We start from the raw sequence: 13407 nt of genomic DNA, 5'->3' as shown, positions 1-13407 counted from the left end.
TTGCTGAACTGCTAAGACCACAAGATTTTTAAATGACTATTTTATCACGTTCAGGTTATGCTTTAAAAAAAAAAAAGGCACTTTCATTACGTAGAACTGCTGAATTGTTCTTTTCCTGTCGCCTTCCCATCTAACACACCTTACTGATGTCTCAGCACTAAAACTGCGTTGGAGTTTCCCACCTTGGGGATATTGAGAAGCCGTCTGGACGTGGTCCTGGGCAGCTGGGTCTAAGTGGTGCTGCTTGAGACATGGGTTGGACCTGATGTCCTCCAGAGGTCCCTTCCGACCTCAACCCTTTGTGACTCCGACATTTTGCAGAGAAGTGGTTCAGAGAGGTGGTTTCTAAGCAAATTCAGTCACCGAGTTACCCCTGGTAAAAGCTGCCTGGGGCTCCCCAAGACCCCTGTCACCTCCCACTGATGCAGAGGTGAAGACTCCCCTATTCCGCTCACCCCCTGCCAAGGACCCTGACCAACACCAGGACACAAGTGCATGTCCATATACCACCAAACCCAAGGTACCAAAGGCTTTGTGCCTTCCTCGTGCAGATGGGCAATCCCAGAGTGAAGAAGGTGTGAATTCTGGGGTTGGACTTAATGATTCTTGTGGGTCCCATCCAACTCAGGACATTCTATGACTCTAAGGGCCCATCCATGGTGGAGCAACGTCGGTGTGCACAGGGCTGCCAAGAGTTTGCCTGGACCTTGAGCTCCTCGTCCTACCTCTCTATCCAAATTTCTGCCCTGTCAACACAATGAGATTGGTGATACCTTGTGGCCACCAAGATCCGGTCACAGAATGTACCGTAAGACAGTGGAGGAGAGCGAGAGGATGAACAAGGTCTAACTTATGATGTCTACCAGCTACCAAGTGATGCAAAGTTCTGATTCTCGTTAGCTCCTCCATTAACTCCTGAGTTTTCTCCTCTCTTCCCACAATACCTTACCCACATCTGCAAAAAAACACACAGCAAAACAAACAACAAACAAACAAAACCAAAATAAAAAACACACCAAAAAAACCACAACCAACCAAACAAAACCACAAGCAAACAAAAAACCCCAAAATCTGAATGATAATATAAAAACGGAACAAATATATTTTAAGCTCCACCTTTTAAATTGCTACATTTGCATTGGGGTTTCTTTAAAGCCAAGCAACCTAAAGAATAACACATAGGAAAAACAATTCCAAATTACCTAAATCATATTAGTTTTCAGATCTGTGTTACAACTCCTTGTTCACTCAAGTTGTTTCAGCTCTGAAATGATTCCTGTGTATCTGTTTCTCAGAGAAACCTTCCTGTGGAGACCCAGAGTTTCATAATTCAAGCTATTCATGTTTTTGAAAGTAAAATGAGTGGAATATGCCTTTGATTCCGTCTCTATTTATTTAATTTAAAAGCCTGGCAGGCTGCTTGGTTTCTTTAATCAGAAAATGATGTTAAAAGGTTTCAGAAATAACATTTAATGAGGTTTTAAAAACGGATGCATGTACCACTCCTGCCAGGTTTCTGTACATTTCAGGTGCTTACTAACTGTTCATTTTTTTTAGCCATTTCAGCAGCTTATTGGTAAGCCCCAGGATAATCCAGCAATGGGAAAAGGCTGGTAAATGCAGGCAGAGAAGGCCCAGAAGGGGAATCCAGCCTAACAGCCAAAACTTGTTCTCCCCAGGAACACCACAAGGAAGGTTTGCTGACAAGGGAGCTTCACGTTCTCCATCACAATAATGTGAAATTAGGACAACAGGTTTTGAAAAATAAATGCTTTGAGTGTTCTTCAAAATTATATGTTATCATAATAATGGAGGGGTTGAACATATATATCAAAAATAATCCTAAGTGATTAGCAATTACCCTTATGAATCACAACCATCTTCGGATCCTGAAAAGCCATTTGAACATCTGAGCTGGGAAACTCTCCCACTGCTGACTGACACTCCAAAAATGGAGATAAACCAAAGGCCAGAGCCAGCGCAGAGCATCCTCCAAAAATGGAGATAAATCAAAGGCCAGAGCCAGTGTGGAGCATCCTCCAATAATGGAGATAAACCAAAGGCCAGAGCCGGTGTGGAGCATCCTCCAATAATGGAGATAAACCGAAGGCCAGAGCCAGTGTGGAGCATCCTCCAATAATGGAGATAAACCAAAGGACAGAGCCAGTGTGGAGCATCCTCCAATAATGGAGATAAACCAAAGGACAGAGCCAGTGTGGAGCATCCTCCAATAATGGAGATAAACCAAAGGACAGAGCCAGTGTGGGGCATCCTCCAAAAATGGAGATAAACCAAAGGACAGAACCAGTGTGGAGCATCCTCCAATAATGGAGATAAACCAAAGGCCAGCGCCAGTGTGGAGCATCCTCCAATAATGGAGATAAACCAAAGGCCAGCGCCAGTGTGGAGCATCCTCCAGCATTCCCAGGGCAAACTCCGGGGTCTGGAATCGGTTCGACCCACAGGTGGGGTTTGATCTGTGGGTCACGGGGGGTGAGCGGAGGGTCCAGAGCCACCCATGGTCACCTAAAGCATCTGTGGCCATGATCTTCTAAATAAAAATAAATAAGAAAGCACCTGTCTGCTGAGATATTTTGCTGCTGTGTCCTGGTTAGGAAAGGGAGGTGGGTTCTCAGCCTTGTTACCCCCAGAGGGTCTGGTGGGGACAGGACACCCCAGTTCTCTTCCCTCCCTCCCCAGTTTCCATGGGGGATCATCTGAACAACCTAACAGCTGTAATTAAGGAGGGTAAGGAGAGCAGAAAGAAATGTTTATACTTCCCAGAAATTAAAATTTCAGTGACGAGGCAGTAAATTAACTTAATCAAGTTGGGAGGCATCTATGAGAAATCATTTTTATATGATTTAATGAGAGGAGGCATCAGAAATGGTGATTTTAATCAGCCAAGTGGGATTTATAAGCAAGAAGATCCTGCTTAAACAACTAATTAGACTTCTCCAAAAAATCTTCGCTGTCCCTGCAGACAGTCAAAACAAGATTTATTGTATATATTTACCGATTCTCTAAATCCCTTGATTACATTGCGTATCTAAAGTCAACTGATTAAAGCAGAAAACAAAGTTAAAGAAAAAGGAGTCTCTTCATAAGCACCTGCTGGAGGAAACCAAGCAGCTCTAGGTCCCTATCAAAAGACAGAGCTGAACCAAACCAAATGCTATTAGGACTCCTAAATCCCTATTTATTATGAATACAAGGGCTATATTAGAGTGAGAAATACTCAATACACACTAATACTTTTTATGATTTGTATAATAAGACACTTGCACCCTGGCCTGCCCCAGGCAGCGATACTGGAGGACAGGAATGGGAATAACATGGGAAATGGCAAAGTCAGATGATTTGCCCCAAATCTGCCCCACTGATCCTTCCAGTGACTTGAGTTCTCTCTTATTGCTCCTTTGTTGAACCAGAAGCCTGTGTTTATTTTTTAACAGGTATTTCTGCCTCATTCAGTCCCAAATTAAATGCCACTTATGTCATGTCAGTACGAACAGAAAACGAGAAGTGCTAGAGTATTCCATGCAATAAACATTTCATTAGTTATTATTATCTAATTTGTGAGGCCGGGACCAGCAGATCTCCATAGGACATGGGGGAGGCATGCGAGGAACCCGCTTCTTCACAAAGGATGCTGCAGATGTGAACGCAGTTTCACAGCGCTCTTCAGGCAGACACAGAGGATAATTCACTTGAAAAACAAACCAGGAGTGTGGGCTGAAAGCACCAGCTCTCCCTCTAAACTCTGCAACTTGAAAACTCTGATGAATATCAAAGCCTTTTCTGTTAAATATGCTACAAATTACCAGCAGCGAAGACTCAGGGTAGGACCCTCCTGCAGCGGTTCAGGGAAAGGACGGGCAGGGGGAGCAAACAGCGTGGGTAGGAAAACTATCATCTCCATGGTAGTGATGCTCTTCGAGTCATTTCACAAAAATAAACAACAAAAAAAGGAAAATAAGACAGCAGCTTTACAAAATTGGCTGTAAAATTGGCTGTATTTTAAGGTTGCTTGATGACTGCGTGCAGAAGCCGCGCTATATGTTATCAGCTCCTCTGGAGCGCCTCTCAAGCCGGGGACGTGGCACAGAAGCCAAGCGGCCGGGGGACACGTCCCCATCAGGAATGGTGACAGACGAGTGGGATGAACAGTTTGCACAGGGAAACACGTGAGCTGGGGTCCGGTTTTACACTCAGAATACAGCCGGCAGGCAGGGGCTCCCAGGAGATGCCCTGGAAGGGACACACGTCGCTTCCCCACTTCAGCTTGGCTCCTGGACCTCTTGCCTTTGCAAAGAAACCAGATGCCAAGACTTCATCATTACACAGATTCATCTATATTAATTGTGCTCCAGCACTGAAACACAGCCTTCCGAGCTTCAAAATCCAATTCAATTTAATGATAAAAATCTACCATGACTTTTTTCAAACAGTAATTGATAGGAGGGTAACAGATAGCTGCTACAAAGGCAGCTTTCTAGGCTTGGAAAGGTAGGAAATATCTACTATATTTTACCCCGGAGATGCAAGAGAAACCCATCCTAAGACAGCACTCAGCCCTGTGACATCCCCGGGCCCATCATCACTCTCCAGCCACACGCAATCAGCATTCATTGCAAAAGCCTTTTCAAACATATGACCTACACACTGACTTTCTGAGACAAGACCAAAAAAAAGCGCATCATTTTCACACCTAGCCTAAAACAGCACCCTGCTTTCCAAACAGCTGCAGGTTATTGATGTTCTTTCCACGCCAGCAGACATTTAAGACCCGTATCGCCGTTCTGACACGATGTATGCGGCGCCACGAGCGTCGGTGATGTCCTGCACCCAGGAGGAAGAAAGCACAGACCGAGTCTCCTACCCGCTTTATCTACAAAGCATCCAACAGAGCAAGCTGCAAATTATGCTATAATATTTCTAACAATCCCCTTCGAATCACTGCATCTGTTCTGGGGTGGCTGTGGGGTGTCAGATGCACAGTGTAAGCTGAGATGTAAGCCTAGGTGGAATATTTCTGCAATGTATTATTTCTGCAAAGAGAAGAAACCCATTATTTTGTAGCACATGTACCAGGAGGGATGAGGTTGTCTCCCGACCTTCAGCCCGCCCAGCTCCAGCGCTTACGCCTCTGGACTCCTCAGAAAACTGCCTCTGAATTAAATCCCCTTTACCTTAGCAGAGCTACACATCCCACATTAAACTCGCCCATCTTTCTTGCTATATAACGTACATTTGTAAGCACAAATCGCACATGTTGGTGCACACAGGTTACTGTGTTCCCAGGGCCAGACCTCTGTCTTGCCAAGTGTGTTTTGGCTTTTAGGTGAATAACAGGGGAGGTAGAATCTGTACTAAAGACTCTGCTGGAAAGCAGAAACTGCAGAATTTGCTGGAAGAGCACCTGGATAGAGACATGGGCCCTGACTTCCTGCAAGTTTTAGACCTACCAAGTGTCAATCTCATACAGCAAGGGCATCCCTCAGATGAGATTGCCCCTTCCCGCGCCTCTGGTCTTGTTTCCCTTACTTGAGCCAGGCTCAGCAAAAACTACCTGCTGGAAACCAACAGTGCTGCAGCTTAGAGTAGTCTGAGGTTTATTTCCCACCCTCAGCGGCACCTCCACCTTCGTATTTACCTTCTCTCACCACCCTGACCCCGGTTCTCCTCCCGCCCAGCTCTGTGCTCCCCTCCTCTCTCATCTACTCACATTTTTAAAACTCTTTCATCCCTCCATGTTTTATCAAGATAGAGCACAGTTTGCTCTATTTTACCCAATATTCATCTCATCTTATAAAACTAGGTCACAAAATTTGCAAGCTTATGCGAGTTAGGCTTTCCAGATCCAAAAAACGCCACCTTTTTTTTCCATTCTGTGTATAATGGCTAAGTCTGAAATATTTACAAAACAACCTCAGAAGTCTACAAACACACCACTTTGTTTTCAAATTCCAATGAGCTATTTACAAAATTCCTTTTCTTCAATCATTTGTGTTTTAAAACAGTTCTACTAGGGGGGAAAACAGCACAACCTGGAGTCCTCTGGTCTGCATGTCAGCCCTGAAACCCTGACATGAGCCAGCTATGCTAACAGCAGGGACTTTCTCTTGGAATATCAGGGAGTTTCTCTTGGAATCATTTCTTGAGCATCACGGATGATTCACTCCCCTCCATGAGTACCAGGCTACCAGAACATCACAGCCCGAGGCTCTGGAGGTCACCCCAGCGCTGGCAAAGCCGCCCAGCACAGAATCGCAGGGACACTGGCACATGGACCAGAAAAAACCATCACGGATATTCTGAGTATCCCCAGCAGCCGGGGAAGCCAAGCGAGGGCTGCGGGAGCATCTGCCGGGGCTGCAGCATCGCTGCCAGTGATGCACAGTGAGCACAGCCCCACCTGCATCCCCACACAGCCCAGCATCCCTGACGGAGATCTCTCGGCCCCGATGGCACATCACCTTGGTAACAGACACATCGCCAAAAATCACTCCAGCAGTTGCACTTTGTAGGAAAATACAAGTCGGGCTGCTTCAAAGTATTTGCAGAATTTGACCGTGTTGTTGGATTGAAGGGCAATCGGAAGCACCTGATTTTTCAAAGGTGGGTGGTAAGACCCGCTGGGCGACATCTGCTTCGCGGAACATTGGCTTTCTCTACTCACCCGTGGTTTCCACGATGCCCTCCAGGATGACGACGATCTCAAACTGCTCCGTCTGCATGCTGCGCTGGGACAGGTCGTAGAAGGGGCTCTTGGCGTCGATCACGTGGCAGATGGTGAGCGGGGACACGAGGAAAAGCTGGTCGGCCCCTGTGCTGAAGCCCACGTCCAGCTCCAGCTGATCCAGGGGGAGGAACTCGCCCTCCGGGGTCTGGCGGGACTGGGAGAGACAGAGAGATGGTCACTGGAGCGGCCATCGCTGAGGCATCCCCACAGCACGAGACAAATCCTGGTCCAGCCACCTGGCCATGGAATGGGTGGAAGCCCAGTGCTGGCCACACAGAATAGGGATGAATTATTTCTAGCACACATCTTACTGAAACACAGGAGCGCTGGTGGGACACCAGCCACCCGCGTGAAGGATGGCTCTGCCGCCGAGCCACAGCATCACCCCCCAGGAGGAGATGAATCATAGAATCATCTTGGTTGGAAAAGACCCTCAAGATCATTGAGTCCAAACACAGTTAGTGCCAACGCTGGCATTACCCCATGTCCCTGAGAACCTCATGTCCGTCTGTTCAGCCCTCCAGGGATGGTGACTCCAGCACTGCCCTGGGCAGCCTGTTCCAATGCCCCACAGCCCTTTGGGGAAGAAACTGTTCCCACATCCAACCTCAACCTCCCCTGGGCAACTTGAGGCCGTTTCCTCTGCTCCTGGCGCTTGTTCCTGGGAGCAGAGCCCGACCCCCCCGGCTCCAAGCTCCTTTCAGGCAGTTGCAGAGCACGCACATCCAGCTCTGCACACGCAGTGTGCCCAGAGCCACCTACCCAACCAGGGTCCCTGCTGGGGGCTCAGACAAGGGGACACCTCCCCCTGAGGTACCCAAAACCTCACCAAATCCACGCTGTGACTCAGCAACTGCAGACAAGGGCTCACAACCACCTCCAGCGTCCCTCCCACGAGGGACTGTCCATTAATTTATTACAAAAAAGTGTTAGAAGTTGCTTTTGCCATAAGAGAGAGATCTCCAGCGCTGCCTCACAACAACCCAATCAGCCCCAAACCAGCTGAGCACAGAGCACCCGGGGACGTTTTCAGGACGGTTTGGCCCTTTTGCCCTAAGCAGCCCAGAGAAGGGGACTCGGTTACTGCTTCAGTTAGAGCCGCCCGCTAAGACACGAGAAACCCCAATTTAACAGCTCTATAACAAGTCTGTGCAATCACACCCGGAGCCAAAGCCTCAAAGTCCGTGCTCGTGGCCCCGCTGCAAGCGGTGCTGGGCATCCCCGCTCCGTGAACACTGCGATCCCTGCCCAACGCTCCCTCCCCAGCTTTCATTCCCATTTCTCATTCCTTCTCCCCACGTGATGAATAGGCAGGAATAGAACATTATAGCCCCTTCTGGTCATTATTTTTATTATAGAATCTTCCATTATTTACTATTCAGATCTTTAAAAAGAAGATTTGCAAACTGCTGTATCCATCAACCGCTACGTGAGACGCGTTTCCATCATCCCCTACATTTTCAACGGATGTCAAACTTCCCATATTGAGCAACACCGCTGACTTGCAATAAGATCATTTTTTAACAGGAAAACAACTATGCTTACAGGAAAAAGCGACATTTTCCCAACTTTTCCTCTGTCTCCATTTCCCTCATGATGCGAGGGGTGCGGGAACGGCCAAACCCCTGCACGGGGGTCGCAGCGCTTGGGAGCCGAAAAGCAAAAGGCAGCAGACAGAGCGAAACCGGATTATGCGCCTCGCTTAGGATTTGGTTTCTATTTTTAGAGTTTCCCTGAAGGGTGGCTGGGTTTGAAGGAGACCTAATCCCCCAAAAAACAATCGTGTGTTTCGCTGCCCCAAAGTTCCACGCTGAGAAACACGCTTTAATTTTGGCGTGTGAAGATGCAGGTTTATCACACCTGCCTCTGCTACCCTGTCCCAGCACACGCCCCGCAGTTTGAGACAGAGACATCGGAGCCAAGAAACATCTAGAGCACATCTGCATAAATCTGCCTGCAGGGCTTTGTTTGTTCTTTCTTCAGAGAGAAGTCTACTTCTCAGTAACAACGACAAAAACACAAGCAAAGCACCCACTAACACTCACAAGCAGGGCAAGAAGCGGCTCTGGGAGGGAATCGCTTCCACCAGGCATCCCACACCCCAAGAATACTGTGGTTAAAACCAGGCGGGGAGCAGCTGCTGGGGTGCCGTGGGCTGTAACCTCGGCTATTTGAGTCAATGCATTTGTCAGAAGAAACGGCTCTTCTGACTCAATGCAATGTAGGGAGGAAAGTACAGGGCTCCTCTGTTTCACTCAAGTTCTTTACAGCCCTGGAGATTCACATAAAAGGTGAATATTATAGTGATTGTGTCTTTGCACTAACTTGCCACTTCTAAGGCTTTGTATTTGTTTTTTTCCTCCAGTATAGTCTAAGATTAACATGGAAAAAATATATATTAAAAACAGTGGACTGGGGTTTCCAATTGTACATAGAACGTGCAAGCAGAACAACCTCTTACCAAAAAAGAATCATTTTAGCAGAAAAATCTGTGAGCAGCCCTACACTTAACTCTGCCCAGCCCGTTTTGTGATAATCCTGCAATGAAGGTTCTATGCAAACCAAAGCAGAAAAAACGAAGCAGCACTTCCCACCTGCTCGAGCAAGCCGGGCAGTCTGAAGAGATCGCTCGCCCCACTGCAATCCTTTTGCTTTTTGTCTTTTTCCCTCTGTTTTTCGTGGCCGAGAGGCCTGGCCATGCCCTGCTGCCCCCAGCAGCAAAAGGATGCACTGTGCAGAGACATTTGGTTGGGGACGCACGCAGCCGGCTACAACTGTATCCCCAGAAAAAAAACATTTTAGCCCATCATTGCCCTTCTCCATCTCTCCACATTTCCAAGTGCCCGTGTGCAGAGCTCCTGCAGGCCGGGCAGCGCTGGGGACACGGGGCCATGCAGAATGTACACGTTGGACACACCTGCAAAACCTCCACCCCTCGGCTCCGTCCCTGACGTCACGCGGCAGGACACACGCCAGCGATGAAGATCACACACTCTGTCACGCATTTCAAGTTCGGGAAATCTTGTGCAGCCACACTGAAGCTTCACGCTCCAACTTCTAAAATTCCCCTTGCGGCACCTCTGGATACAAAAAGGGGCCAATTTCAAAATTTGTAATGGAAATGACTCATTGTGAGTCTTTAATGCTATTAAAGAGTTGCGCTAATTGTGACAGTCCCACCTCCCCCTGGTCGGGATGGCTTCGTCAGCTGGAGGGGTCACAGCGGTGCCCTCTAAAGACGGGATGATGACTTACCAGGCTAATTGCACATCATCCCATGTACCCATCTAAACTCCTGACCGAGGAAACAACCAGCGATAGCTCACACCGGGGAAAAGCCTCACTGAGGTTTCAGCTGATTATTCAAAACAGAAGGGGAATAGACACCTCCAGGTTGGCGGCAGCGGGAGCATCTGCCCGATGTCGGTCCCCAGCTGCAGTGACCACTCGGGCACGGCGGGAAGGAGAGAAGGGAAATCACAGAGACTCTTTACATTCCTCTTCCCCCAGCGTATAGGGTGAGGTGGGGGTCCTCCAGTCCCCCCCAACTCAGCAACGATCCCTCCTGCAAAATCCCCATCGGAACCACGTCTTTGGGCCAAAACGCGACAACTCCAGAAGCCTCGGAGCAACGTGCACTTGTGCTTCGCCAGCTCCCGGTGCCACAGACGAGAGATGAGCATCCCTGCCTGGGGCACCAGAGGGGAGAAAGCCAGGCAGCCTGCTCTCTGGGGTCCCCCCCTGAGGTAAAGGGGTCCCCATGTGTCCCTGCGAGCACCCCCAGCCCTGCCAGCCACAGAAACCCGCAGGATGCTCTGCATGCATCAAGCGTCACCCAAGCCGTCCCCTGCCACCCACTCCGTTTATTTCATCTCCCCTATGAATATGCAGCCGCTGTAGCGAGTCTCAAACAAATACTCAATTTTCCCTGGACAGACAGGGCTATGAGCACAATTTTTCAATGTCTAACCCAGGCATTCTGCTTTCCATGAAGTTCATGCACCACATAAATAAAGTTCTGCCTGACTGGACTCACCATTGCATGGAAGCCAAGAAATACGCCAGAAAGGCAAACAGCTTTCTTTTAAAATCCACACCAAGGAACAGGAGCTACCAAGTATTCACTTGTCAGAGAGATCTAGCATTTTATAGAAATACATAAATATGCATGTAAAGCCGGTGATGAATCCTACCAGGCTGCCGGTAAATCACACAGCTGTGAGTAAATCTGGTGCCTGATGGCTGAGCTTGAAGAGCATCACAGTGACACGGAGGCATCGGCAGCCTCAGGGCAGTGCGCAGTTGGGGATGAGGATGGAGACAGTGGGATGTCCCCAGGGGACTGGTGGTGGCCGCAGGACAAGTGTGGAAGGCACCGCACCTACCTTGAGCAGCTTGCAGCGGATCTGCGCCGAGACCATGTGGCTGTTGCGGAGGTTGCCCACCCTGAACATGAGGGTGAGCTTGCCGTCCCGCATGGAGATGGCGGCGTGCTCGCTGAACATCAGTGTCTCGGCCCTCTTCTTGGGCTGGGACATCTTGATGAACATGCAGCCAATGAGGAACGCATCCACGATGGAGCCCAGGATGGACTGGAAGAGGAAGAGGATGATGCCCTCTGGGCACTTGTCGGTGATGTAGCGGTAGCCATAGCCGATGGTGGCCTCAGTCTCTATGAAGAAGAGGAAGGCAGAGGGGAAGTTGTAGACGTTGGCCACGCAGGGGGTGTAGCTGTCGTCGTGCGCCTTGTTGAGGTCCCCCCGCATGTAGGCGATGACCCACCACATGGAGGCCATGAAGAGCCAGGCCACGGTGTAGGTGAGGATGAAGATGAAGAGGTTCCAGCGCCACTTGAGGTCCACCAGCGTGGTGAAGAGGTCCGAGAGGTACCGGCTGGTCTCTCCGCCCAGGTTCCCGTGCTGCACGTTGCACCGCCCGTTCTTGTCCACGAAGCGCTGCCGCTTCCCCCGCGGGGCGGCCCGGGGCGGGGGCAGCCCCCCCCCGCTGGCCGAGGTGCTCACCACCTGGTACTCGTCCCCCAGCTTCCTCCGCAGCGCCGACATGCTCCGCGCTGCTCCGCGCCGCCCCGCGCAGCGCACAGCCCGGCCCGGCGCCGCCGCTCTGCGGGCGCGGAGCCTCCGCTCTGCGCGGCCGCCACCCACGCGGAGCCGGCGGCACGGGCGGCGCGGCCCCGGGTAGGGCACCCCCCGCCTCCCGCTCCGCCCCCGCGCAGCGCTCCGCCCCCCGCGCACCGCCCCGCGCACCGCCCCGCGCACCGCCCTCTGCGCACCTCACCGCGCACCGCCCCGCGCGCCGCCTCCCGCTCCGCTCCACGCGCACCACCCCCTGCGCGCCCCACCGCGCTCCGCTCTGTCCCCGCACACCGCCCTACCCGCACCCCTCCGCTCCCCGATCCGCACCGACCCGCGCACCGACGCGCCACTCCGCCCCCCGCGCTCCGCACCGCGCTCCGCCCCCCTGCGCACTGCCCTGCGCACCGCCCCGCGCCCCCCGCATCCTCAGTGTCTTCCTCACCTTCCTCACCCCCATCACCTTCCTCACCCCTATCATCCTCCCCACAGCCGCGCTTCCCGCATCTCCCTCCGCGCCTTCTCCTCCTCCTCCCCCGCGCGGTGTGTCCCACCCGGTCCCCGCGGAACCTGCCGGGAGGGGAAGGGGCCACCCCGGCTCCTTCGTGTTTTCTCTTATTTTTTCCACCCTTCAGCCCCATCCCTTCCCGCGGTGACTGGCACAAAACCGCAAAGAGTAGCAAGAAGGACGAGGAAGAGCCCTCGTCAGCAGAGACCATTAACGGGCTTCGAAATATATGTTAGTAAGAGCAAAATATCTGCCAACTGAACTGCGGGAATAATACACAGGAGTCTCAAAAATGTTGTTGATGTGTTTGTGGAAAAGCTGGGCGATCTAAGGGAACATTTTCCACATTTGGTATTTCTGGATTACATGGTCAAGGTAACGAGGATAGAGGGTTTTAAAAAATGGTGGATTTGCATATTTCTCAATTGCTAATAACCATTTTTAATAACTCTGCAAATAGCGGGTAAGTTTCAAAAGAGGTTTTAGGTAAAGAGCAGAAGAAAAACAAACTCCCGTGTTTGACAAGGGTAAATGAGACACTTACAGACTTTCCTGTGGGCGATGATCACAGGCAAAAAACCAAATAGCCGAGCGGTAATTATCTGTGAGGCATCAAAGGAGGTTCATCAGCTCAGGTTTATGGAAAATACGTGTTTTAAAAATAACCTGCTCTGCTTTTTGCTTGTAGGAGCAGCCGGATGGCACAGACCCGAACCCGGGGCTGAGAAGCTTGGGTAGAAGTCGACAAAAAATGATGTTGTGATCAGAAAGTCTCATGCGATGGACATTTGCAGACAAAAGCAAAGCAGAAGCAGGAGCGGGAACGTATCATTATCGCTGTACTTGGCAATTACACGATTGCAAATGGGATTTTGTGTCCAGTCCTCGCAGCCATCGTTCCAAAAAGATGCGAATGAGAGATTCTGGAGAGTGGCCACCGGAGGACGAGAGATGGGGAAACGGCAGCGAGATCCTGCAAGCCAGGCTGGGGACAGTCAGCCCAAAAATACCAACAAGTACATATGTTCAAACCGAGAGAAAAAATTAATAATAATAATAATAAC

General features: G+C 50.3%; 1 protein-coding gene across 1 annotated transcript in view; it reads right to left on the bottom strand.

The window, feature by feature from the left end:
* KCNJ3 (potassium inwardly rectifying channel subfamily J member 3) overlaps positions 1-11808 on the bottom strand; it is a gene marked incomplete at both ends in the record, with an annotated part of 46895 nt that extends 35087 nt beyond the window's left edge. The window contains 2 exons of the mRNA XM_080347116.1: positions 6683-6899; positions 11131-11808. Coding sequence (XP_080203242.1) covers positions 6683-6899; positions 11131-11808 — 895 coding nt within the window. The remainder of the gene's footprint in view (positions 1-6682; positions 6900-11130) is intronic.
* Between the last annotated feature and the right edge of the window lie 1599 nt (positions 11809-13407).

This window comes from Nesoenas mayeri (genome assembly GCF_963082525.1).
Source record: "Nesoenas mayeri genome assembly, chromosome: 6".
Classification (NCBI taxonomy): domain Eukaryota; kingdom Metazoa; phylum Chordata; class Aves; order Columbiformes; family Columbidae; genus Nesoenas; species Nesoenas mayeri.
Note: the sequence above shows the minus strand (reverse complement) of the source record. Positions and strands in the feature narration are given on the sequence as shown.